Source organism: Balaenoptera ricei, chromosome 20 (genome assembly GCF_028023285.1).
Source record: "Balaenoptera ricei isolate mBalRic1 chromosome 20, mBalRic1.hap2, whole genome shotgun sequence".
NCBI lineage: Eukaryota > Metazoa > Chordata > Mammalia > Artiodactyla > Balaenopteridae > Balaenoptera > Balaenoptera ricei.
The window spans coordinates 13,502,355-13,526,344 of NC_082658.1; the positions used below are offsets into that span (position 1 = coordinate 13,502,355).

The following is a 23,990-nucleotide window of genomic DNA, read 5'->3' on the forward strand; positions in this document are numbered from 1 at the left end:
CCCGGCCTGGGTCTGCACGTACTTGGGGCCTCGGGTTTCTACCCCGCCCCCGCATCTTACAGGCTGGGGACGCATTGCTGCCCGTCCCCCTCCCGCTTGAAACTCCACTTTCCAACCTGGCTCTTCTCTCCCGGACCCTTCTCCCAGTCCCTCACGCGGCCCTCTCCTCTCCGCGGCGTCCTAGCCTGTCCCACCCCCGGGCCACACGCCCCCCGGCGCTTAGTGTCCCCGCCACGCCGCTGACTCCGGTATCCGCCGCGTCCAGCCGGGCTCCCTGGGCGCGGGGCTCAGGCGCACTGGGCGGAGTTCCGGCGCGCGGGGGCGGAGCGGCCGGGCGGGCGCCGCCCCCCAGCTGAGCAGAGACCGGGACCGCGGACTCGCAGACTTCAGAGGCTCAGGCGGCGGCGGCGGGGGCGGAGGTCCGCGCCCGGCTCCAGCGGCTCCAGCGGCTCGAGCGGCCCCGGCTCCGGCGGGGATGGGCGGACAGCCGCCCTGGGGGCGCGGGGGGCGCGCGACCTGACCGCCTGGACTCGAAGCCCGGCCGCTTGGCAGCGCCGGGTCGAGGGTCTGCTCGGTGGGCGCGGACGCGGGGCCGGCGGCCGAGCCGGAGCCAGAGCATGCGGGGCGCGGCGCGGGCGGCCGGGGGGCGCACGGGGCAGCTGTGGCCGAGGCCCCCCGCCCCGGGCCCTGGGCCGCCGCCGCTGCTGCTGCTGCTGGCCGTGCTGCTGGGCGGCGCGGGCGCGCAGTACTCGAGCGACTTGTGCAGCTGGAAGGGGAGGTGAGTTCGCGCGGCGCGACCCCAGCCCTTGGGTCCACTCCCCTCCCCGCGGGCCGAGCGCGCGGGGGCTCGGGGGCCCGCTCTCCAGGCTGAGTGCCGTCCCCGCCCTCCCCCGCCCCCGGTTTTAGAACAAAAGAGCCCGCGGCGTCCCGGTCCCCTGGCCCGGCGGACGCCCAGGGGGAGGCGCGCCTGCAGCGCAGTGGTGTCAGTCGGGTCCAGCAGCCCGCTCGCCCCGCGCCGGACCGCGCCGCTCCCCACTTGATTCCCCGAGAGCCGCAGCCGGGATCCCGCGACCCCTCACTGGGGGCAGGCGGGGGTCGGCCTTCTGGCCCTTCCCGGGCTCTGCCCTCGGCGAGGAGTTGCGCGCCCCGGGCCGGGAGGAGCCGGGCCTGCGCTCAGGGCCGAGCGGGAAGGGACGGACGGGTCCGCAGGAGGGAGCCGCGGCTCCGGTGGTCGGAGCGGGGGCCCTGGCGCTAACCGCACACTGACCACGTCGGTGCGGGCGGAGACCCGCGGGCGGGCACCTTGCGCGGGGCGAGTTCGGGGCCTGGCGGAGCCCCCCGCCCCGCCCCGTGAAGGTCAGGCCGCCCTTGGCAGCGCGCGCTGGGCTCTGCGACCCCCCTTCACGCCCTCAGCCAAGGCAGGCAGCCGAGGACTTTTTAAAAAAACTGCAGTGTGACAGGCAAGTCACAAGCGTGGGCGGGGGTGGGGGTAAGGGCGCAGAGAACCTCCGTCCGCCAGGGCGCCGGCCCCGAGCCAGGCACCTCGCTGTCGGAGAAGACTGCTCGGGCTTCGGCAGTTGCGGCGGATTCCGGAGTTTGCAGAGGGAGACGCTAGCGTCTTCTTCTCCGAAAACGCTATGGGCCGGGGCTGCCCTTAGGTCTGGGTGTGTCCCGGTGTCCCACCGTGCAGGGCCCCTAAGTCCCTGCCTTCTGATGGGAAGACTCCCGCTGGCAGACACCTCATGCTGTGGGGTGTCACGGGGTTATTTTGAGTGAAGACAGTTTTTTCCGAGAAGGTAAGTGTTGTGCCACTCTGCTGGGTTCTGCGTCAGCAGGGCAGTTGCTGGTCCTCTTGGATACGTACAGACCCAGTTCTCTGTGGAAACTGGCAATTACCCTGCTCCCTTCTCTCCGCTTCCCAGCCTCCTAGAGTGAAGGTCCTGGGCTCCTGAGCTTGGGCTGGTGTTGCCCACCCTCCCTGCTGCAGAAGTTCTCCCAGCTCACACCACAGCAGGGGTGGTAGAGCTGAGACTGGAGCCCTGAGTGGCAGATCGGAGCTCTGGGGGAGGGTTGGCCCGGAGAATGCTGGCGCCAGCACAGAGCTGGCGGGGAGCCTCTGACTCTGACACACTCTTCTGGGGCTGCCCTCTCCCCCTCGCTGGTAATTAAACTCCCTGCTTTGCAGCCTCTGCTGGATGAATCAGTGCATCCCCAAACTGAGGCCTTGGGGTGTCCTCCTTCAGCAGATCAAAAACAGAAACCCAGTCCCACCCTGTGAGCTTGAGTTTCCAGAGGAGGAGCTGACATCCTTTTCACATTCTTGGAGGACCATGTGCCTGGAAGAGGATACCTCCCTTGGAGCCCAGAGGGAGCTGTGAGCGAGGACTGGTCAGGGGGCCAACCTGCTCCTGCACCACGCAGGTGTTTGCAGGGGGTAGAGGAATCCCTTCACCTTCCTGTTCCTGTGCATCCTCTTATCTACCTGGAGAAGAAGGACCCCTCTCCCTCCGTCATTGCCAATGGACCCCTGGACTTGGACACCCTCCAGTGTCCTCCACTCAACCCAAAGGCAGAACCCGGCCAAGGGCGGCTGCAGTGGCTGTAGGAGCTGTGGGCGGGATCTGAAGCAGAGACAGGGCCAGGTCACATTCCTGGAGCATAAGCCCCCTTTGCATTGTAATTGCTGCCCCCAGTTATCATTTTTTTTTCACAAATCAGCTGACAGATTCTTACTCTGGTGTGCTGGTTTGCCTGCTGACTCTATAGCATTTACGACTTTTTATGAGCCGTTCTAAAGACAGCACAGGGTGGTGCAAGCCCTGATGTGCCGGGTGGATTCTGATCCCCTGATAGGAAGGGGGTTGTTTTTTATGACACTGGCCACTCACATTTGACAGGCCTAATGTGTTTCTGGGTGTTTCCAAGCAATTAAGTAGAAGGTTTTGAAATCCCTCTCCCTGTGCAGAGGCAGGACGTGCCCTATCTTTATTAGGCCCTGGTCGTAAAGGTGGACCATGAACTTTCCTACTGCAATGGGCTGGGCATTGCCGGTTATGTCACACCTGGGCTATCTCTCCTGCAAGGTGGGGAAATGAAAAGTAACTCCAGGCAGGAGAGCCTTTTGGTTTCACCCTTGATCAGAAGCTCTTCCTGACTTTAGTCAAAAAGAGACCATCACTTCCTTCTGGTGACTCAGGGTTTGAGCCAGGCTATGGGTGTGAGTGGTGTGGGCTCTGCTGCCACCACACTGACCCTGTCAGACAGTCCCCATAGCGACTTGGAATTTGCCATCTTTCCCATAAAGGTGCTCCACAGGTGTGTCCTCCTGGGGGGTGACACTTGCCGACTCTTTTTTTTAATGCATTAATTCAGTTTAAATAATCCAAGATCAAATCAGTCTTCTCGGTTTCCTAAGGTTGAATAGAACCACAGTTTTTTTCTGCATCCTGTAGCTTTGTCATAACATCAGAAAGCAGTTATTTCATTTTTCTTAGTTAGGATGTCACTTGCATGTCATGTGAAAATTGTAACATACCATCATCAGTGACCATTACTGATGTGGTGTGTTTTTGCGTCTCCAGCACTTTTGCTGAGCAGGTGTCTGTCTGAATGGAGCTCTTGCTCTGATGAGAGTGTGGACACTCCTGTGTTGGGTGCTTAGTGAGAGTCTTGTTGGTCCCGATGTTTTAGCAGAACGAGAGAGAAGAGGCAGAGCAGGGCCCATGCAGGCTCCGGGGACGGGCTGGACCTGTTAGAGGGTGAAGTGATGGGCGCTTTATTTCTCATGTGTCCACTGTCGTTTCGTTCCTAGTCCTCTTTTAGGCGAGTGACTTGTGAGTAAATGGATGCACGTGGTCATGTACTCAGGCTGGTGGATGGCAGCCCCCAGCCTCAGGTCCGCCTCCCCCTGGGCAGCATGGGCTGGCCATCTGTCCCCACGAGGGCCCCTTCTGCCCCTGCCAAGACGCGGGTGGAGGGTGGGCCTCCCCATTTCACCCTCCACTGTTGGGGTTAAGGCAACCTCGTGAGAGGTACCCACAGCCTCTGGTGTGAGTTCTCCACTCCCTCAACCCCTAGGTCCCCCTCCTCCCACCAAGAGGGAAGCGAAGCCTTGGATGGGGTGGTTTTTTTGGGAGAGAGAGTTGAAGATTGGTGCCTGGGCATGGCGCAAGTGTCCAGCTGCCCCTCAAGGCTGGAGCCAGGAGAGAAGGGACACTGTGATAAAGTTTGTTTGGCTGCATAAGAGCAGAGTTGATTATAGTCATCTGTGGCAACCACACACCATTTAGTCTAATTTTGTCACCCAGCACTATAATTATGCCCATCCCCTCCTATGTGTCAGATGAGCTTGTGTGAGTTTTATGTGACTGTAATTTGTTAAGTCTGTTCTGTGTGTGCGGCCCTGCTAGGTCTGAGGCCAGGCTGCTCATGACCCAGGGCCTTGGGGGTGGGGAGTGGAGTGAGGAGGGAATCCACCTCCTTGACACCTCCTTCTGATGTGGTCTGCAGGGTGACTGTGCAGCCCTAGCCTGCAGCTGGCCGTTGTATGAAAAGTGAGGCTTTTCGGGGCCTGGAGCGTGAGTCACCAACAGTAAATGCAAACCATATGTTATGTGTTTTCTCCTCCGCGGAAAAGGTTTCTGGTAACTCACTCAGGCCAGGGCTCTGAGTATAGTATTGTTTATTTCACATAAAAATCCTAAGAATGTGGGTGAACCTGTCTGAGATCTGATCAGAACCAAATTTCATGTAATAAAACACTTAGTTGAAGTCACCGTTGAGTTCCCGGGCTGCTTGGTGTTTATGACGTAACCGTTACCACAAGCTGACATTTACATTACAGTTTTGAGTAGGGGAAACTTGAACGTTTTTGATGGTTTCAATTTCTCGAAAACATAATGTTATGACTTACTCAAGACCTGCCTCCCCAAGAGCATAGCACACTTCATGTTTTCCTGTTTGGCATTTATTAGGAGTGAAACCCACTGGGTTCCCCGGCAGTCCCCATCGGGAAGACAGGTTATCTGCGGACCTTTTGTGTCCCCCTCCCTTTGCTTTTCCACAATTCCTTCCCGTGTCTCCCTGTGGAGAACCTTTACTTTACTTTTGCATCTTGCTTTGATGATATTTGTGTTTGTTTTGAAAAAAATATGATTGGCAACGCAGGGTCTTCAGGTTTGCAAATGAATGAAAAAGCAGTCAAATCATCACCGTAAGGAAAATATGAACACTGTGCCTAACGGGGATCCTGAAGACAAAACTCACCAACAACCTCCACAACCCCCCCCCCCCCAAATTGCTAACATTCCCAGTTCGTTTAAAAGCTGCTCCCTGGAGTGCATTATTTATTATATGTGCATTGCATTCCAGCGTGCCTCCTGTAACTTGAATCTGCTCCTTGGTTTTCACACTCAGTGGGAATCTACCAACATTTCCTGGCCTTCATTTGGTTATCTGGAACTTGGGCTGGTGCCGAAGTCCCACTGGTGTTTCCCTGTTTATTTTTTGGAAGAGCCATCTTTTCCTTGATTTTCATCTCCACTGCACCCATCACTGCCCCTGTTCAGGGGTTTCCCAAGGACACGGGCTCAGAGGCCAACAGAGTGTCCAGGTGGTGAGAGGGTCTGGGAGCCAGAAGCTCCCACACTTACCAGAGCGCTCGGAGCCGGTGCGCTGGAAGGAACTGGGCGGGGGAGGCCGTGTGGCCACCCCTGCCTGGAGATGGGCCCTGAGCTGCAGGGTGGAGACGGTGCCAGCCTGCCTGTGGGTGAGGGGTGCTCGGACGCCCGAGCAGGCGTCTCCCGGCTGACGAGTCTCCCCGTCCACAGCGGACTGACGCACGAGGCCCATAGGAAGGAGGTGGAGCAGGTGTACCTGCGCTGCTCCGCGGGCACTGTCGAGTGGATGTACCCGACCGGTGCGCTCATCGTGAACCTGCGGCCCAACACCTTCTCGCCCTCCCGGCACCTGACTCTGTGCATCAAGCCCCTCAGGGGCTCGTCGGGGGCCAATATTTATTTGGAAAAGACTGGAGAACTGAAACTGCTGGTGCGGGACGGGGACCTCGGGCCCGGCCAGGCCCCGTGCTTCAGCTTCGAACAGGGTGGCCTGTTCGTGGAGGCGACGCCCCAGCAGGACATCAGCAGGAGGACCACGGGCTTCCAGTACGAGCTGACCAGCCGGCATGCGGGGCCGGACCTGCACACCCTGTCAGGTGAGTGTGGTGCCCAGGGTGGGGTGGTGGCCTCAGGGGTCCTCTCCCGTCTCCCAGACCCCCCGATCATCTCCCGCCCACACCTCAGCACAGCCTCTGAACATGCTGCTCGAGTCCGTGCTTCAGGCCTGGCAGGTCTGCCTGAAGGTGGCCGAGGGGCCCTCCCGGGAGCAGGTGCCCCGTTAGTGCTGTGGGCAGTTTGGACTTGGGACGATGGCCACGGGTCAGAGCAGAGCTGTGACATGGTCCTGGCCCGTAATATGCTCTTCTCCCCTGGACCAATTTTGACTGTGATTTGAAATGGGTGCTGTCACCATCCAAACTGCCCCAGAATTTCTTCTGACACACGAGTTGGCCGAGTGTTTTTGGCGTCGGCTGCAGTCCCTGAAACATTGAGTTTTGGGTGGAAGTTGAGGCTGATTCACGTTCCAGAGCCATGCAGAGCTGGGATGTCCTGAATTGTGAGCCATTCCCAGGTTCACAAGCCGTTTTATCTGTGGGTGTCAGTGAGGGCACCAGCACCGTGCCATGCAGGGCGCTGAGTGGCTGTGATGATCTGGGAACCTCAGGTGAGGTCCCGGAGGGAGTCTCTGGGTGGCCGAGGGCTGGTGAGTTGGCTTTAGATTTTCCTTCCTTTTTTTTTTTTGAGGCCAGCAGACAGCTTTGTGGGGCCCTGTGTGGAAGGCAGTGTTGGTCTCTGGAAACTTCTGTGGGCAGAGAGGAGTGTGTGGCCCCAAGAGCTCTCACACAGGGAAAACTCAGGGTCCTGTCTTTTAGTTAGGGACAACCAGGCCAGGTGCAACCCTTGCTGCAAGGCACAGATGACCTCGTGGGGTCCGAGCGCATGGGGCGGGGGGAGGCGGGGCTCAGGTGCACCATCTGCTTCAATTCCAAAGCTAGTTGGTAGGAAGATGCCTCCCAAGGGGAAGGTGTGAGCTTGGGTAATCGTGGGGGCAGGTTCCAGGAAGGCTGTTTCTGCAGTGACCGGCCAGGATGATGGTCAGTGGGGGGCGCTATGGCATCGAGTGTTGGAGGCGAGGCAGGGATGCTGTTTACACCCCATAGTCTGTAGGGCAGCCCCACCACGGAGAATGACCTGGCCCCAGGCATCAGCACAGGACACCCCAACGTGGTAATGACCCGTCCCCAGGTGTCAGCACAGGACACCCCAACACGAAGAATGCCTTATCCCCAAGTGTCAGCACTGCTGAGGTGGAAACACCTGGTTTGAGGGCTCGGCCAGCCCCCCAAAATAGTATAATTTCCACATTTTAGTGAATAAAATCTTCCATTGGAAAAAACCAGACCTACTAGGATTTGAAATGCAGACTTTCTCCTGAGTGGTTATCTACATTTTATTGTTCTGTGTTCTTGGCTCAGATGAGTTTTCAAAACCTTAAATCTCTCTCAAACTAAACTGGTCTGTTATAGAGCTTCAATGTATTACTGCCCAGGTAGGACCCCTCCCCGCCAGGGCCTGACTGTCCAGGTAGGACCCCTCCCCCCTGCCCCTGTGCCTGCCTGGGTAGGACCCCATCAGGAATGCTGAAAGCTGCTATAAACCCCAGGACTTGAATAAAACTTTAACCACAACAGCCTTTATCTTGATCACCAGCGAGTGATCACCAGGCTCGTTGGCGGGGGTTGGGGGGGGACGCTAGAGATAAACTCGCAATAAAACCAAAATCTGGAAAAACCCAGTCACCAAATTCGATGTTTCTGGCCATGGTGATAGTTGGCTGATGGGGCAGATATTAGGAACTTGCTAACATTCCTTTTACCGATTAAAATGTTGATGGGTTGAGGCCATTCGGCTGCTGGTCACATGTTCTGTCCGGCTGGAGCTTTGTTCCACTTTGCTGTGAGGCTCCCACCAGATTCGTGGAGGCCACGGCATAAGGTGCTTTCCGTGCTGCCACCTGAGTGCTCCCGTTGGCACAGACCAGAGTCTCTGGTGGAAAATCCACAGTGGGGTCACCACCCGGGGTGACTCAGAGCCTGTGGCTCAGCCCTAGGGACCTGAGACTTTGTTTCGTTCCCCCTCCCTAGGGGCACGGTCTGTGCTCCCCAGACCCCAGGTCTACGTTTCCAGGCTAGGGCAGTGAGTGGGTTTGGGAGAGGCCCGTGGGGTCGCAGGGAGAAGGCCCCGTGTGATGGGGTAGGTCGTCTGGCTGGGGCACCACACAGGACACGTGGCTGTGGCTGGACGTTGGGCTGCTGGGGTGCCCTTGATCCCCCAGACATACGCCTGCCTGGCCCTGGGGTGCCTCTTTAAATCTGGGGCTCACAGGGATCCCGGAGACCCTGAGGATGGTGGGGTGTGATTGTCCATCTGCCCAGTGGCCGGTGCGCTGGCCTGGGGCAGCACAGATACAGTGACTGTCAGAACTTGAGATGGAGATACAAAAGGCTCCTGGGGTCTGGGAGCTGCAGACCTAGCACCTCTCTGTCCTGAAGGAGGCAAGGGGAGCAGGGATCAGGGAGTCTCGTGCGTCCCTTCTCCCCGGGGATGGGCCCCTAAGCTTTTAATGCCAAAGGAATGGGTACGTAATGTGGAATGCTGGTGCCGGCCATCTGGCAGCAGTGACCTCCCCCTGACCAGGCGGGCTCTCAGATGGCAGCGCTCTCCTGTCTGGCCCTGGCTGCAGTGGGGAGACCCCAGTGAAGCCGAAGCCCCGGTGTGTGTGCCGTGGAGGTGAGCACATGTCCGTGACCCGACCTGCTGGGGAGGTGGATGAGCCTTCTCCCTCGCTGATGAATCACGAGTTCCAGTTTGTGTTGATATGAAATTAAAGAGGCACCGTGGGCTGGGATCCCGAAGGAGAGGTGTGCGTGAGCCTTGCTCACCTGCCGCAGCTCTGGGTGGTTCCACAGGGAGTGTTTATGGTGAGCATGTCAGCCTCGTGTCCATCGTGTTGCATAATCAGCTTCCTCATATGGAGTGGGACTCACCAACAGGCAAGAAGAGGCCAGGACGGAGAGGCAGGCAGAGACAGAGGGGCAGGCGGGTGGCAGTGGGACTTCAGCCCCCTGGGGACTCGGGATTTGGCTGCCACGTGGCAGGAAGGGGAGGACCTGCTCCCCCGCCCTCCCCCTCCTCCGAGGGCCTCGCCAGACACCTGAGTAACACGGCACTTCTTCCTCTGGCGCTGGAAAAATCTGGCAGGATACAAAAGGCAGGCAAGTGGCCAGATGCAACTCACTAATGGAAGAAGCTCCAGGCCACACCTGCACTGTGTGCTGAAGCCTCACTGTGGACCTGGCCAGGCTGTCTGGACCATCCTCCCCAGGGTTCCAGCACACCTGGGGAAACAGGCACCACCAGGACCCCCATTGCCCAGTGGGCTGGGGGATGCGTTAGGGTGGCCAAAGAGGGAGGGCGGGGGTGTTACTCGGTCTGGTTCTAGGGGACAGATGCAGACCCCGTCTCTGTGGTTCTCCTGAGGCAGCTCAGGGGGGCCCTGGATTCCAGCATGTTCTTTTACTACTTAGGGGCTGAGAAGCAGGGGCTCACAGGCTTGGCCACATCCACGCTCTGGGGTTTGGGCTCTGTGTGATGTCCACCCAGAGCAGGCCCCCGGTGTGCAGGTGAGGTGGTGGGGGGTGGTGGACAGGGGTGTTTTAGACCCACAGCCGGAGGGGAGTGGGGGCAAGAGGACCTGCCCCTGTGCCGGCCATGAAGGCCCAGAAGTGACTCCCATCGCTGCTCATGGGCGCCGGGTGGGGTGGCCTGGGTTCCACAGTTTCTGATGTGCTTCATCTCCCCATCCCCTTTGAAACCGCTCTGTTGATGAGCCAGGGGTGAATGATCCCTTTGGGGGGCCTGGGAGGTGCAGACCCCAGCTGGGATCCCACTTGGGCACCTTAGAGTTTAGGGGTGGCCTTGATGGGCCGTGGGACATAAACAGCAACGTTCAGAAGTGACAAGAAACTTCATTATTTCCTGGAAACAGTAAAGGAGAGAACTTAATTAATTGTTTCCCTAAGGTTCGTTTAGATTCCTGCACCAGTGCTTTTCCAGCCCCTGTAATCATTGTAAAATTACTTTTCATCTTACCCAGCTCAGGACTCTGGGGGTGGAAGGTGTGACTCCTCTGGCTTCCTCACCAGGAAGAGGGAGGGAGGGGAGTGGGTGCGGGGGAGATAGCTGGTGAGGCTAAGCGTTCCCTGTGCCCGCACGTGGGAGATGGGGTTTCGCAGGGGGCGACCAGCCCCGGCCAGGTCCCACAGGGTCCCCTGGGGCGATGTCAGCCTGTGGCCTGGAGTTGGGGTGAGTGCAGGGTTGTCATGATGATCAGAGGAGGCTCTCTGCTCAGCGAATACCGCTCACATTCTGGCAACGTTGCTCCCTTTCCTCCCCTCCCTGTTAAAATGCTTCGTTCACCGCCTGTTGCGGCTGCACTGAAGACCCCAGAGGGTGTCTCACACATCGTGTCCACTCCAGTCATCCTTACCTGGGCAGTCTCACCCACCAGACCAGCATCCCACCATCTACAAACTTCTCCTGGGCATCGGGCTACCCAGGGCCTGACAGAGGGGTGCCGCCCTCCCCACCTGTACCTGCCGCTCTCACCTGCATCCCTGCTGCAGCCCCCGGCTGGTCTCCCTGACCCTCTTTTTTCCTACTTCATTCAGTTCATTTTATGCATATTCCAGAGTAATCTTCCCGACATCCACATCCCAGCCCTCCCATTTCCAAGAACCACAGGCCAGAATTCCACCCAGCCCCTGGGCTGCCCCCTCCCCATCTTCCCCACAAGGAAACAAGATTCGATGTGTCAGAAACCAGCGCATTCCACTCAGCCTCCACGAGCCTAACTCCGATTAATAATTGTTTCCAGATTGCTTCTCTTGGCGTCCACAGCCTGGGTTCTCCACAAAGGTGCCTACACTTCATAAAGCTCAGAGTCATAAGAGAGTCTCGCGGGGGGCTTTGTTAACTCAGCTGTCAATGGCACCGGCTCGCTGAAGCTTTGGGCGGGAGGGTCTGCAGGCTGCTGACCGCCTGCCCCCAGGCCCACCGGGGTCCTCGTACATCCTGCGTGGGACTGGGCGCGAGTCAGGGCAGGGAGCCCAGGACAAGCTCACGCCACCTTTCTCCCCAGTGGTCAGCTGAGGTCCGGGGCCGACAACGCACAGAGAGCTCGAGGCTCCAGGGCTTGGTGATCATACACACCCAGGCCTGGGTTTCGACCACGGTTTGTGGCCTGGGCCTGTCTCAGCTTCTAAAGAGCTTGTGCGGACCTTGCCTCCCGTTCACCCACGCTTGGAGCTCGCGTGGCCTGGTTCTGAGGCCCCAGGCAGGGGCCTCTGACCCGGTGGGCACTGGGGGAGCCGCCAGGACGGGAAGTCTCCCCACTGCCGCGGGCCCCTCGGCACACAGGCCGGAATAAAACACCGCCTCTTGTGGGATGTGAGCCTCCCTGATGTCTGCAGGGCTGTGCTCCCCCTTTTCCTCACTCTGGGGTCTCTGTTAGGCCCAGCGTGGGCAGCAGGCCCCCAGCGGGTTAGAGGTGGGGGACGCCCAGTTGGCCACCCTCTTTTTTAAGAAAGGCCTTGAGGCTGGGGGTCCACACTCGTGACAGAAAGCCACAGGTGGGCAGAAGGCTCCGGATTTGGAGCTGGGGAGGGAGGCGCTCGGTGCTCTCAGGTGCTTCAGAGGCATCCGACAGGCTGTTCTTGTTCTGCGGCTTCTCCTTTTTCCTGATAACTTAACAGAAGCGCCCGTGAGTCATGGGCTCGCTGGACTAGCCTGGGACATGCACATCTACCCCCGCCTGGGGGCAGGAGTCATGGGCTCGCTGGACTAGCCTGGGACATGCACATCTACCCCCGCCTGGGGGCAGGAGTCATGGGCTCGCTGGACTAGCCTGGGACATGCACATCTACCCCCGCCTGGGGGCAGGAGTCATGGGCTCGCTGGACTAGCCTGGGACGTGCACATCTACCCCCGCCTGGGGGCAGGAGTCATGGGCTCGCTGGACTAGCCTGGGACGTGCACATCTACCCCCGCCTGGGGGCAGGACGGGAGGGCTGCTGCTCTGGATGCTTGTGTCCATCCGCAAGGGGTCCCAGGACACCAGAGACTCCAGGGTCTCTGTTGCCCCCCCACATATTCCAGGTCCCGGAGGCCCCTCCTGTTCCCCTGTGCATATCCCTGTCTCCTCGAGGGCCCCCGAGTCACTGCAGCCCCTGGGCAGGTGACAACTCAGCCCGGCTCAGGGGCTTCGAGGGCAGCTGGCCAGGTGTGCTGACAGTTGTAGCTTCATCCAGGCCCAGTGAGTGCCAATCCTGGGGACTTTGCGGGGCCTTCAGAACATGAAAAGGCAGAGGGCAACTTGTCCTAGTGAGAGTTCACGCCTAACATTTCTGTTGTTAGGGAATTTGGGCCCAACCCTAGAAACTAGAAATAGGTGAGGAAACGTGCAACGTCAGAGCCAAATAATAAACTTGTGTCTCCCCAAATCCACCGCTGAGTTAGGAGTGCCATGGTCCTGGGGAGTCCCCAGAGCCTCGAGGTTTCTGTCTCCCCCCAGCCTTTCTGGAGGCCTTACGCCAGTCTGAGGCAGTAGGTGAAGGGTGGGGTGAGAGCTGTACTGGGGGGGCAGAGGTCCACCAAGAAGGACTGGTTTGTCTGGAGTAATCAGCCCCCGCCCAGGTCTGGGGAGTCTCAGAGGGGACCCTGTGAACTGGGCTTGCTGTGAAAGGTGTCTGGAGGTGTTTGGAGGTGACCACCTGGTCCTGTCGGTTAGACGAGGACCCCATGGCTGAAGCAGGTGGACATGTCCCTCATGCCCACCAGTGCCTTTAGCAGGGTCACCTGGTCCTTCTGGGCAGTGCCTTGACCCCTGTGGAATCCTGGTGGCAGATGGGACTGTGGGGGCAGGCAATGTGAGTGGGAGGCCCTGGCATTTTGGGGCCTGGCCACAGAGGCTGTGTGAGGCTCTCGGCCAGGCTGGTGCCAGGGACGTGGCCTCAGATCGGCTCGGGTTGGTTTTGGCGCCAAAGAGCCATTTACACATGAGCCCAGGGGTTGTTTACCCGGCACGACTACAGTAATGAGCTAAGTGTGATAGAACACAAAACCGCACTTTCCCTCCGTTTTCACGCCATTGCAGGTGGCCCAGGTGAGCCTGGGGCCCCTGGAGACGTCTCCCCATCTGTGCAGCCGAGGTCGAGGTCCCACCTGCTCTTGGCACCCTGGTTTCAGAGGTGCGGGGCCTGGACAGTTGCTCCCGATGTCAGAGGACTTATGTTGTGTGGTCTACATGCGGTGGGCGGGAGGGTCCCATGTTCATGCACTGGCCCCGCCTGACCCTGTTCCTGACCCTGTTCTCTCCCCACAGCCCCGTGCCGCCCTTGCAGCCACACTGAGGTGCTCTTGGCTGTCTGTACCAGTGACTTCGGTGAGTGTGCTGGCGGTTCCCGCCACGTGGGGGAACTAAACCCTCTGGGGGGAGGAGACTCTGCTGAAGACCCTGGGCTTGGCCCCACTTCCATCACTGATTGCAGTCACAGGAAAATGCCTTCCTTTCTGCTCTTTAGAGTGACCCCAGCCTGAGAAGGGACCTGTGTGCAGGGCGGGGAGAGAGCTGGGAATTCCTATTTAAGGTGGGAATTCCTATTCGAGGTGATACTGAGCATTTTCCTACTTGGTGCGTGAGTCTAAGTCCTGGCTCTAGCCTCTCCTCCGTGCCCTGCCTGCCTCCAGGTCCCCTGCAGGCAGCACAGCAGGCGTTGGAGGCCCTGGTGGGGCCAGGGTTGGGATCAGGGACTTAGCCGCCTGCTTGTGATATTGGCACAAACGCTCTCGAGTTAAGGGTGGCAGCATTCAGGGTGAGTTCGATGGAGCCGGCCCAGCGGGACCTGGCTCTGAGCCCCCCAGGCTCCCAGGGCAGTTGGGTGGTGGAAGTACAACCCCTTTCTTCTCGCTGGCCCTGCACAGAGGGGATCTGGGGCCGGGCAGTGTCCCCGAACTTGTGCCTGCTCTGCCCTTCTCCGCCCTTCTCCTTCCCATCACCTTCCTCCCCTGTAAGCTTCACCATTTCTGTCTGATCTTGATACGGAACCGCGGCACATCTTGAGTATTAACTGCAGTGACTTTTCTTGTTTTAACTTGAAAACTTGGTGCACAACGTGATTCGTATCTTCTATTTTTCTCCACTTCTGTGGCTGGCCCTTGGTAGAAAAGCATCTCTGCCCACGACGGTGTGTGTGACGGGGACGACCCCCAGGCAACATCTTGTGTGTGGATTGTGGTTTTTAATGAAAATTTCTGGAAGGCAGAGTTCAGGGTCAGCTCCCGGTTCTGCTGCTGGGGGTGGGAGGTTGGCGCGTGCTGTCTGCTTGGTCAGCACCCCGCTGACCACTGACCACCCCCGCCCCCCCGCCCCGTCTCCTTCCTCTGCAGTCGTCCGAGGCTCCATCCAGGATGTCACCCACGAGCCGGAACAGCAGGAGTCAGCCATCCACCTGAACGTGAGCCGGCTGTACCGGCAGAAGAGCAGGGTCTTCCGGCCGGCCCCAGAGGGCGAGGGTGGCGGCTGGCGGGGACGTGTCTCCACGCTGCTGGAGTGCGGTGTCCGGCCTGGGCGCGGCGAGTTTCTCTTCACCGGCCACATGCACTTTGGGGAGGCCTGGCTCGGCTGCGCCCCGCGCTTCAAGGATTTCCAAAGGATGTACAGGGACGCTGAGGAGAGGGGGCTGAACCCCTGCGAGATAGGCACAGAGTGACTGCTGGGTGACCGCTGCCGCAGCGATGGATACTCACACTGGGGTGGGTGCCTGGCGCTCCGGCTGGGGAGGTACACGCTGGTTCTGGCCAAGGACTCCCTGATGGATTGATTGGAGATGCTGTAACATGCCAACTAAGTTATTATATTTTTTTTAAAAAAGAAATGTTCATAGGAAGCAAACTCCTGTGTCGTAAAATGCCTTCGTGTGCCGTTTCGTACTGTTTTCTGAGCATCAGCAGTCACTGCATTTGGCTGGTGTGTTGGGTGAAGTGTCGGGGCCGAGGCCCACAGCCGATACCCGACACCAGGCTTGGGTACCATTCAAAGTTGTTTCTTATGATGGAAATTTATGGAGCCAAATGCCTATGGGTTTTCATTTTGTTTTTGCTTTTTAAAGAATGAACTTTGCCAGCCATGGTCATTTTGGGGCTGCAGGCTGTTTCCATTCCAGGGAATAAAGACCAGCCTCTGACGGATCAATGGCGCGTCTGTCTTCGGCCCTGGTCAGGGGTGTGTGGCACTTACCTGGGGGCCCACGTCAGGGCTTCTCTGAGGGAGTCCCACGGCCCTGGTGTCAGGGACCTTTCACACTGGGCCCAACTATAAGTGAGACTGTTACTCCCACGCTCGGCCTCTACCAGATGTACCCCCTGCCTTCCTGGTGGACCACCCCCATCCCCTTCAGCATCTGCCCTCCTCCTTCCTGTTAACCCAGATCCAGCTTCCCCCAAATGCCTGAGCTCAGGTCAAGTGTCTAGATACCCAGGGCCTGATCTGGGCCCCATATCCTCAAGGATGAGTCAGTGTCCTGCAGCTGCTGAAACAAATGACCACAACCCAGGAGCTTAAACAACAGACACTTATTCTCTCATGGTTCTGGAGACCAGAAGTCCAAAATCAAGGGCCGCGTTCCCTCCAAAAGCTCCAGGTGGAGACCCTTCCTTGTCTCTTCCAGGTTGTGGTGTTGCCAACAGTCCTTGGTCCTCAGCCTGTGGACACATCACAGTCTCTGCTCTGCCGTCCTTTGGCCTCCTTCTCTCTGAGTGTCTCTGTCCACATTTCCCTCCTCTCTCACACATCCACCAATCACTGGATTGAGGCCCACCGTGATCCAGTAAGACCTCATCTTGATCACATCTGCAAAGACCCCGTTTCCAAATAAGTTCACATTCACAGGTCCTGGATAGATAGGAGTTTTGGGAGACACTGTTCATCCCAGTACAGGCGTAGCTGGGGTGTCATGTAATCAGACCTGAGCCTGCAATTCCTCCCAAGCAGCTGCTGAGATGAACAGACCTGGGAGAGGCTGACACCAGTCAGGGAACACCGAGCCAACTGCACCGAAAACTCAGGCACACCATGGGGAGGGGCTGTATGCTGGCTCAGCTGTGCCCTGGCTCAGGTGTGAGCTGACATAGATGTGCCCTGGCTCAGGCATGTACCAGCTCAGGTGTGCACCAACTCTGGCATGCCCTGCCTCAGGTGTGCGCTGGCTCAGGTCTGTGGGCTCCTGCAGGTCACAACAGGAAGCAGGTGCTCAATACCTGCACAACAAGAAGCAGGGTGATGACCTGAAGCAACAGGGTTGGTGACAGGCACAGGTCCTACTGTGGCTAATGATTGTGACGCTTTATGCCAAAAGGATGCCTGTGACAGCAGCAGACGTGCCAGGCCCGCGGTGGGGGAGGAGCTGACCCGCTCCTGGGTTTGTGCTTTGGGTTTTCTGGGCTGGTTGGGCACGCGGGTGCTGCAGAACCAGATTGTCGGGTTTCGGGGCTGGTGTTCCTCCTCGTGTCGGTACAGGGACGCGGGGATTTGCCCCAGGAGGATCCGGGACCTTGACCCCAGGTGCTGATGTCCGGTGGACAGCAGCGTTCCCTCCATGTGAGGCTGAAGCTTTGTAGGAAGCGCCTGGGGGTGGAGGTCTCTTGGTGAGAGTCTGGAGGAAGAGCAGGGCTTGTCAGACACGGTGGGGAGAGGGTGGGGTCTGGCGCTGAGAGTCCGGCCCTGCAGGTGGGTGCCTGGTGCCGGCACACGGAGCTCCCTCTCCTTGGCCGAGCAGAGCACCGGCAGCAGTCCAGGGCCGCTGGGTGTTGGGGAGGAGCTGGAAAGGTCACCATTTCTGAGGGGGCACAGAACCCCTACCTCCCTCCGACCCGTGCCTTCCTGCTGCCTAGAGCCCCCTTTGGGGTCTGAGACCCCTACATACCCCAGCCCACTCTCTGACACACCGTGGAGCCCTGAGGGGCCACACCAGGCACTCGGAGGGTCTCCGGAGGGTCCTGGCTGAGTGGCAGCTCTGCCGTGCGGTCTCGGCCCACTGCCTCTGTCTTGGCTCCGGGCAGCCCCGGCCACTCTGTGGATGGAGCTGCCGGCCCTCCTCTGTGGCTCCATCCAGAGGTCGAAGGGGAGGCGTGTAGGAGCCCTGAGTCCGGGCCAGTGTGCCCCGGATCCCACCTTCTTCCTGCTAAGCTGTGCCCCGCACCCGCACCCTCTGTGTCCGCTCCCTCCCATCCTGAACAACCTGCACATGTTGGCCAAGGCCCTGGAACCACCCCAGAAACACCTCCTCCTGGCAAACCCCAAGGGGTGTCCTTATTCTCTTGGCCTCTGCAGCATTGGACATGCTCGTTCAGGCCTGTCCAACGACATCAAGATCAGTAAACACTTTCTGAGCCATTTGGCTGTCATGGCGTCTGTGGGCAGCTCTTCTGCTTCCTGACGACTGCCCTGTGCTGAGGGTGCTTTCTTCTCCTCTCTATCCCATGCCATCCCAGAGACATACGTGGGACGCCGGCCCTGGCCCTCTCCTCCTGCTCATCTGGGCTCCCTGAGGGCTCAGGCCCCTGCACCCCCATACAAGGGGGCCACTCACCTCTCCCCCATCCCGACTGCCTGGGGAGTCAGGCTGACCCTGCCGCCTCCAGCTGGGGGCTGCTCATCATGCCCCAGACCTCATTTCCAGCACCACGGTACCTGTCCGGAGGAGCTGGGGTAGGATGGACCACAGGTGTAGGGGTCATGTGCCACCAGGGGCTGGCCATGACCCACACCCGCTCATGTGACCCACTGAGACCCAGGGGAACCTCAAGACTGCTGCATGTAGGTGTCCCTGTCCCGGCCTCTGGTGGCCAGCTGGCCCCAGGCAAGGGCCCCGGTGGATGTCCCAGGCTGGACTGGCTGGCCTGACACGCGCCCTGTCTCTGTGAGCCTCCTCTTTGCTGGGCAAGAAAGGGGCCCTGAGTCAGATGTACCTGCAGGTCTTTCCCTCCAGCTCCAGCACCAGGACCCTGCCCTGGGGGGGAGCTGGGCGACTGTCAGTATGTAAACCCACGGATGCTGAATCACACTGAGGTGGCGACTAGTCCAAAGGGAAAAGAAGGGCAGAGATGGGTCTGGGATGCAGAATGTGGGCAGGTGGGGGTGGCTGAACTGCAGTTTTAACCATGGTGTTCGAGGTGGGGTTTGAGCCAGCCCTTGAGGAAAGCAGGAGTTGGTGTGTGGGAGGAGAAAACAGGCTGTGCAAAGGCCCTGGGGTGGAGGGGTGGGGGACAGGGATGGTGCACCAAGTGACCTTTCCCCTTGCTTTCTGCCTCCTGTCAGCACTGAGAAAACAACAAAGGAACAATTCACATTCGACTCCCTGATGTCTGGGCCATGTTTCCACGTATGTGGTCCATATCCTGTCTGTCATCTTCACCCACTGTGGACGGCAGACTAATGGCTCCCAAAGATGTCCTCATCCGAATCCCTGGAGCCTGTGAATGTGTTACCTTACATGGCAAAGGGGAGTTAAAGCCACAGATGGAACTAAGATTGCTAATCAGATGGGGAGGTTATTCTGGTGGGCCTAATGTCATCACAGGGGTCCTTAAAAGAACCCTTGTAAGGAAGACGAGGCAGAAGAGAGAACCAGAGAGGTGCAGTGTGGGGACTCGACAGTGGGTGCTGGCCATGGAGGCAGAGGAAGGGCCTCCAGAGGGAACCAGCCCCGCCGACACTCGAGAACCAGGCGATGATAAACTTGTGTTGTTTTTAAGCCACAATCAGTTTGTGGGAATTTGTTACAACATCTACAGGAGACAGACCACCCAGGTACCTTCTTACCTGGGGTCAAGGGGACTTGGTAGGGTGCCTGGGCAGCCTGGGTGCTTGTGAATTCCCCCTAAAGTTGTGTGTAGAATGCTGTGTTATGTGTCTACCTGCAGTTTTAGAAAACTGGTTCTTAACTTTTATCTGAATCTCAGAGTTAAGTGATTCTGTACAGGTGGAGACCACAGGGCAGTTGTGGTTTTTCTCACTGATGTACGAGGGATCATGCTCTCTCCCCACCCTCGCCCCCTCTGTCTCTCCCTCTGTCTCTGTCTCTCTCTGTGCTCGCCACCCCTGACTCAGGTGTTTTCCCTCTTCTCTCTGCCACCTGACACTACACTGTAACCTGCTGCCTTTGAGCTCACTGCCAGGAGAGTCCAGTGTGGTTCCAGCACTGCCGGAATGCACCGCCCACACCTGGGCTCACATGTCCTGAGTCACCCTGACATCGAGGCTGGGGTCCTCTGGCGTTCACCAATCAGGATGGGCCCCCCTGGCCCCAGGGACCTCCTACAAGTCCTGCCTGCGGCCCCCTGTCTGCCCAGCACCCTGGGACCCTCTTCCTTGTGGGCGGCCCCTCGTGGGTCCTGCCCGTGCTGAAGTGCTGGGCCTTTTCCCCATTGCTCTCTCCTGTCTGCCGGATACACCCCAGGTCTGTGGACCCCCCACCTTCCCCAGATTCTCTTCTTTTGTGGCTGGAATTCGGTATCTCCCCTGTCACCCCCAAGATGCTCCACCTGCCCTGTGTTTGGGCTCCACTCACCTGCACAGCTGAGACAGACGTGGCATGACAGAGTGGGCTCAGAAGGGCTGGGACTGCCACACTGGGGCAGCTGCAGGTGCAGCTGTGGTGGGAGCCGGGCCTGGACTCACCGGGTCCTCGCTGGCCCACGGGGGTCCTGTCGTGGCCTCAACTGGCTTTGCCCCTGGGGTGGCCCCTCACCGAGATGGGGACTCCGGAGCTTGGGGTCAGTAATGCCCTGAAAGCTCTAGTGGGAACGTACGGTAGGGAGCCCGGCTTGGGGCTTTGCCCACCGAACACTGCATCCTGCCCCCAGAAATGGATGGACGGCCTTTTCTCACTCTCCAAGGTGACCCCCCAACGTGCTACAAGTGCTGCCAAGGCACCTCCCAGCACCCCCTCGGTCCTCTGCCCTCCCCACAGCATTAGGGGAAGAAGGGCAGGGTGGGAAGGCACCTCCCTGCCCTGAGAGGGCCCCCTCGCTCCTCTGTCCAGCATGCTCGCACCCCAGGAGGCTGGCGGAGGGCTCTCACTGCAGGGTCTGCCCCCAGCTCCTGGAGGCCGAGGAAGCCTGCACCCTGGCCCCCACGGCCCTCAGTGCTTTTGAGCATGACGTGGGTATGTCAGTGCCGGACCCCCAGTTGGGACCACCAGTTCAGACCGCCGTTCAGACCAGACAAGACCTCGGTGGATGAAGGGCAGTGTGTGGAGGCGGGCGGTCCTGGGGGGGGTCGGGGTGTGGAGTCCACAGCCGGCACGTGTGAGCTTGGGCTCCCGTGTCCTTCTGTGGGAGGCTTACCGTGGAGAGTGGAGATCGTCCTGCATGTTAAAGCCACCTCCTTTGCCACCTCAGGGCCTGGTGGCCGTGGACCATGGTGTGGGTGAGGGTCTCCCTGCCGGGTGGGCACACAGCCCTGACCCCCCGCTTGTGGGCCCCCATGGCAGGCTTCCATCCCAGGACGTGTCGGCACCCAGAGAAGAGAAGAGATTTACACCAGCGACACATGGCCCCTTGTCTTTTTAGAAAGGAAGTCAGAGGACATCAGGCTGGGCTGAGGTTTGCTTTATTTCCCGCTGGCCTTTCCCGCTCACTGAAGCCAGGCGTTGAAACATCCAGCCCCGCCCTCCATTGTAAATACATGAGCAACTTTCTAATTGTCACGAGGGGGTGGGCAGCTTTATCTCCAAACAGCTGGGAAAAGTCCAGTCTGATTGTCAGAAGGACACACACAGCTGGTGTGATCAGTGCCCAGAGCCACTCATGCTGCGGACGCCAGGGAAGGAGTGGGAAGCAGAGACAGAGAGACGCGCCCCACACACACACGTACACGTGCTCACACACGTGCCCTCACACTGACCCTGACCCTGGGCCTTGACCTGGACAGATCAGGGGGAGGCTCCAGGCCTGAGTCTCTGCAGGGTGGTGCTGTGCTTGGTCCTGTGCTGACACTCTGGGAAGGAAACTGCAAGGAGATTGCAGCCTGGGGGTCTGTGCGTGCGGTTGCATGTGTGTCTACATGTGTGTCTGTGCATCTGTCCGTGGTGTGCATGTGTTCAAGGCTGAGGAACTCTGGGGAGGGAGTGCTGGCTTCCCCACCCGTTGTCCCTGTGACCTCAGTCCCACTGGGCCACGTCCAGGGTCCCCAGGGGTTTTGTGTCCTCATCCACAAATGGAGACGGTTGCATAAGCCCCTCCACCCACCCCCCCCCCGCCCCCGGCCCTTCCTGTCTCTGCCACTTGGGTTCTGGAAGGAAAGCTGGCTGCGGGGAGGGCCTGGCCCTGTGTGGCCGAGTGTCTAGCTGGTGCTGCAGGGCCAGGTTCCCAGACCCGCTCCTGGGGCTGCATCCGCCTGGGGAGGACAAGGGCTGAGTCCGGCCCTGTTGAGGGGCCCAGGGAGAAGGCCAGTGCGTCCCACGGGTGGGGGCGGGGAGCCCCTCATTAGAGCTGCAGCTGACACAGAGGCGTCCATCTCACTAATTGATTAAACTGTTTAATTCAGGCCGGCGTGGTGGGAACTGGCCTGGCCAGGCTGTCAGCATTCCCTTCTGCAGAGTAAGATTTGGGGCAGCTTTCTGCATAAGCAGTGGTTCTGGGCGTCATGTGACAGGGAATCAGTGGGATCGGTCATGCAGGTCTGGGTGCTGTCACCTCCCCCAGGGCCTCCCTTCTGTGAGGCTGCTTTGTGTGGTCATAACTGGTGGGGCCCCAGGGGAGCTGGTGAGACCCCAGAAGTGTGAGCTGACATTCATTCCACAAGTGCTGAGTAGGGCCTACTGTGTGCAGGCACAATCCAGGGGCCCTGCCTGCTTGGAGATTCCACCCCAGATGGCAGGTGGTTAAGTGCTGTGACAAGCAGTCAATGGGAGGGGGGAGTGTCTGGGGGGCTGGCTGCTGGGGCGGAGGCCAAGGGAAGCAGCCCTGAGGGGTCCTGGAGGGTCCTCTGGGGGAGGGACACGCAGCCAAAGCCCTGGGCACCTTGAACACTCCCTTCCTCCATCTCTCCTCCCCCAGACCCATCAGGACAAAGTCAGCCTGGGATGCAGCGTGCAGGTCTGGTCTCCCAGGGAGGCTTTGAGCCCTGGGAGGAGGGCGGGGCCTCGGTTCCCAGTGCCGCGCATGGGGCCTGGCACACAGGGGGTCCTGTCCCTCCTGAGGAGCCTGCTGGGCCGTGGCCAGCGCTGCTGGAGCTGCACCTGGCCCCGGGGTGCAGCCTGTCCTTCCACAGTCAGTCACAGGTGAACGTCCACCCAAGGGCAGATTGGGCTCCGGGGTTGGGGACAGACGCAGAGCCACACGGGGGGCGCACCCCAAGCAGCGGCACGTGGGGTGGAGGCCTCGGGAACAATGAGGAATCCAGTGTCAACACTGGCCATTGTGTGCTGCCCCCAGGCGGGTGGCGATTTATGAAAAACAGCATGATTCTGTGCGTATCCGTGCGGGGAGGTCACGGCTGCCGAGGGCTTTGGAATTTCGTTTTCACAAGAATTTTGCTTACCAAGCCGCATACTTTCCTAGTCATCAATTTGATTGGGGTAAGAAGAAAAAAGTGCTTAAAAAAAAAAAAAAAACACCAAAAAAACAAAAGCCCCTGTGGATTCTGTGTGAGGGTTTGGGAGGGAGGGGAAGGCAGAAAACTAAGATCTCTCTGTGCCAGAAAGGCAGGGGGACGTCTGTGTGTCTGTGTGTGTGTGCGGTGTCGTCCCCACACCTGAACCCACAGGGGCCACCTGGTTCCCAGCCAGACACCTGCAGTGTCAGAGCTGGGGACCCCACGGCCCCTCTGCAGCTCCCCTGCCTGAGTCCTCGGTGGTCCTGTGGACCAGGGCTGGGGGGCAGTGCGGAAGAGCTTTCTCGCGGCCCCCATGCCACCACCCTACCCTGGCGAGGAGCACAGGGGCCTCCACCCCTCTTTCCCTTTTAGCTCTAATGAGCTGGACCAAATGTCCAAAAGGAGCTCTACCAGAAGAGGAGGAAAATAAAGAAAATACAGATGGCATAAAAATAGTCCAGGGCACATTCTTGATCGTAGATAACTGGTGTCAGGCAGGCCCACCCACCTCTCTCCAATCATATCTTTTCCATTTCCACCTGGGCCTCTGCCTGGTCCACCTCAGTGTAACTTGGACGCAGATAGAAGGAGACATAGCCCCGGGCCAGGTGTCCTTGATGTGACCATGCCATCCATAACAAAAACCGTGTGACTTCTGCCCCTGCCCCCTCCCCGGCGCCGGCCCTGCCACCAAACACCCACCTACACCAGCATTTGACACCGAATCAAAGCGAAAAGTCAGGACACACGCTGACCACACATGTGCAAGTCGTTACCATCCCAGGGTTATGAGCTTATAAATCCCACTCAGCAAGAGGAGAGCTCCTGAGGCTGAAGGAAGGTCAGCCAAGCCCACGCGGCTCCTCCACCCCAAGTCCCCAGGTGGAAGCGCTTTCCTTCCAGGGCCCCAGCTTCTGCGAGAGGCCTTTCTGCCTCTACCACGTAGAAGAGGCTGAACCTGGCTGGCCCGCGTTTCCTGATGAGATAGCGGGCACGTTCCGGTGAGATGTGAGTGAGCCGGTCCAGCCGTCAGACTCACTGCTTCCTGTCCTATGTGAACTTGCCTGGCCTTCTGGGGGAGGTTGGGGGTGGAGAGCTGGGGATGTAAATCCCACCGTCTTTCTTGTTTTTCTTGGCAGCCGGGCGCTGGCAGCTAC

The 23,990-nt window shown here is 59.2% G+C and overlaps 1 protein-coding gene across 2 annotated transcripts; it reads left to right on the forward strand.

The window, feature by feature from the left end:
• The first annotated feature begins 405 nt into the window (after positions 1–405).
• On the forward strand, positions 406–15,429 carry METRNL (meteorin like, glial cell differentiation regulator). Of its 2 annotated transcripts, none has more exons than XM_059907204.1 (4): positions 406–778; positions 5,829–6,214; positions 13,561–13,620; positions 14,625–15,429. In XM_059907204.1, the coding sequence occupies exons 1-4, from the start codon at positions 618–620 to the stop codon at positions 14,945–14,947; spliced, it is 930 nt and encodes a 309-aa protein (XP_059763187.1). In that variant the 5' UTR covers positions 406–617; the 3' UTR covers positions 14,948–15,429. The 2 variants fall into 2 exon arrangements, with proteins under 2 accessions (XP_059763187.1, XP_059763188.1); XM_059907205.1 differs by having other exon boundaries at positions 707–778; positions 2,186–6,214.
• Positions 15,430–23,990: the final 8,561 nt, after the last annotated feature.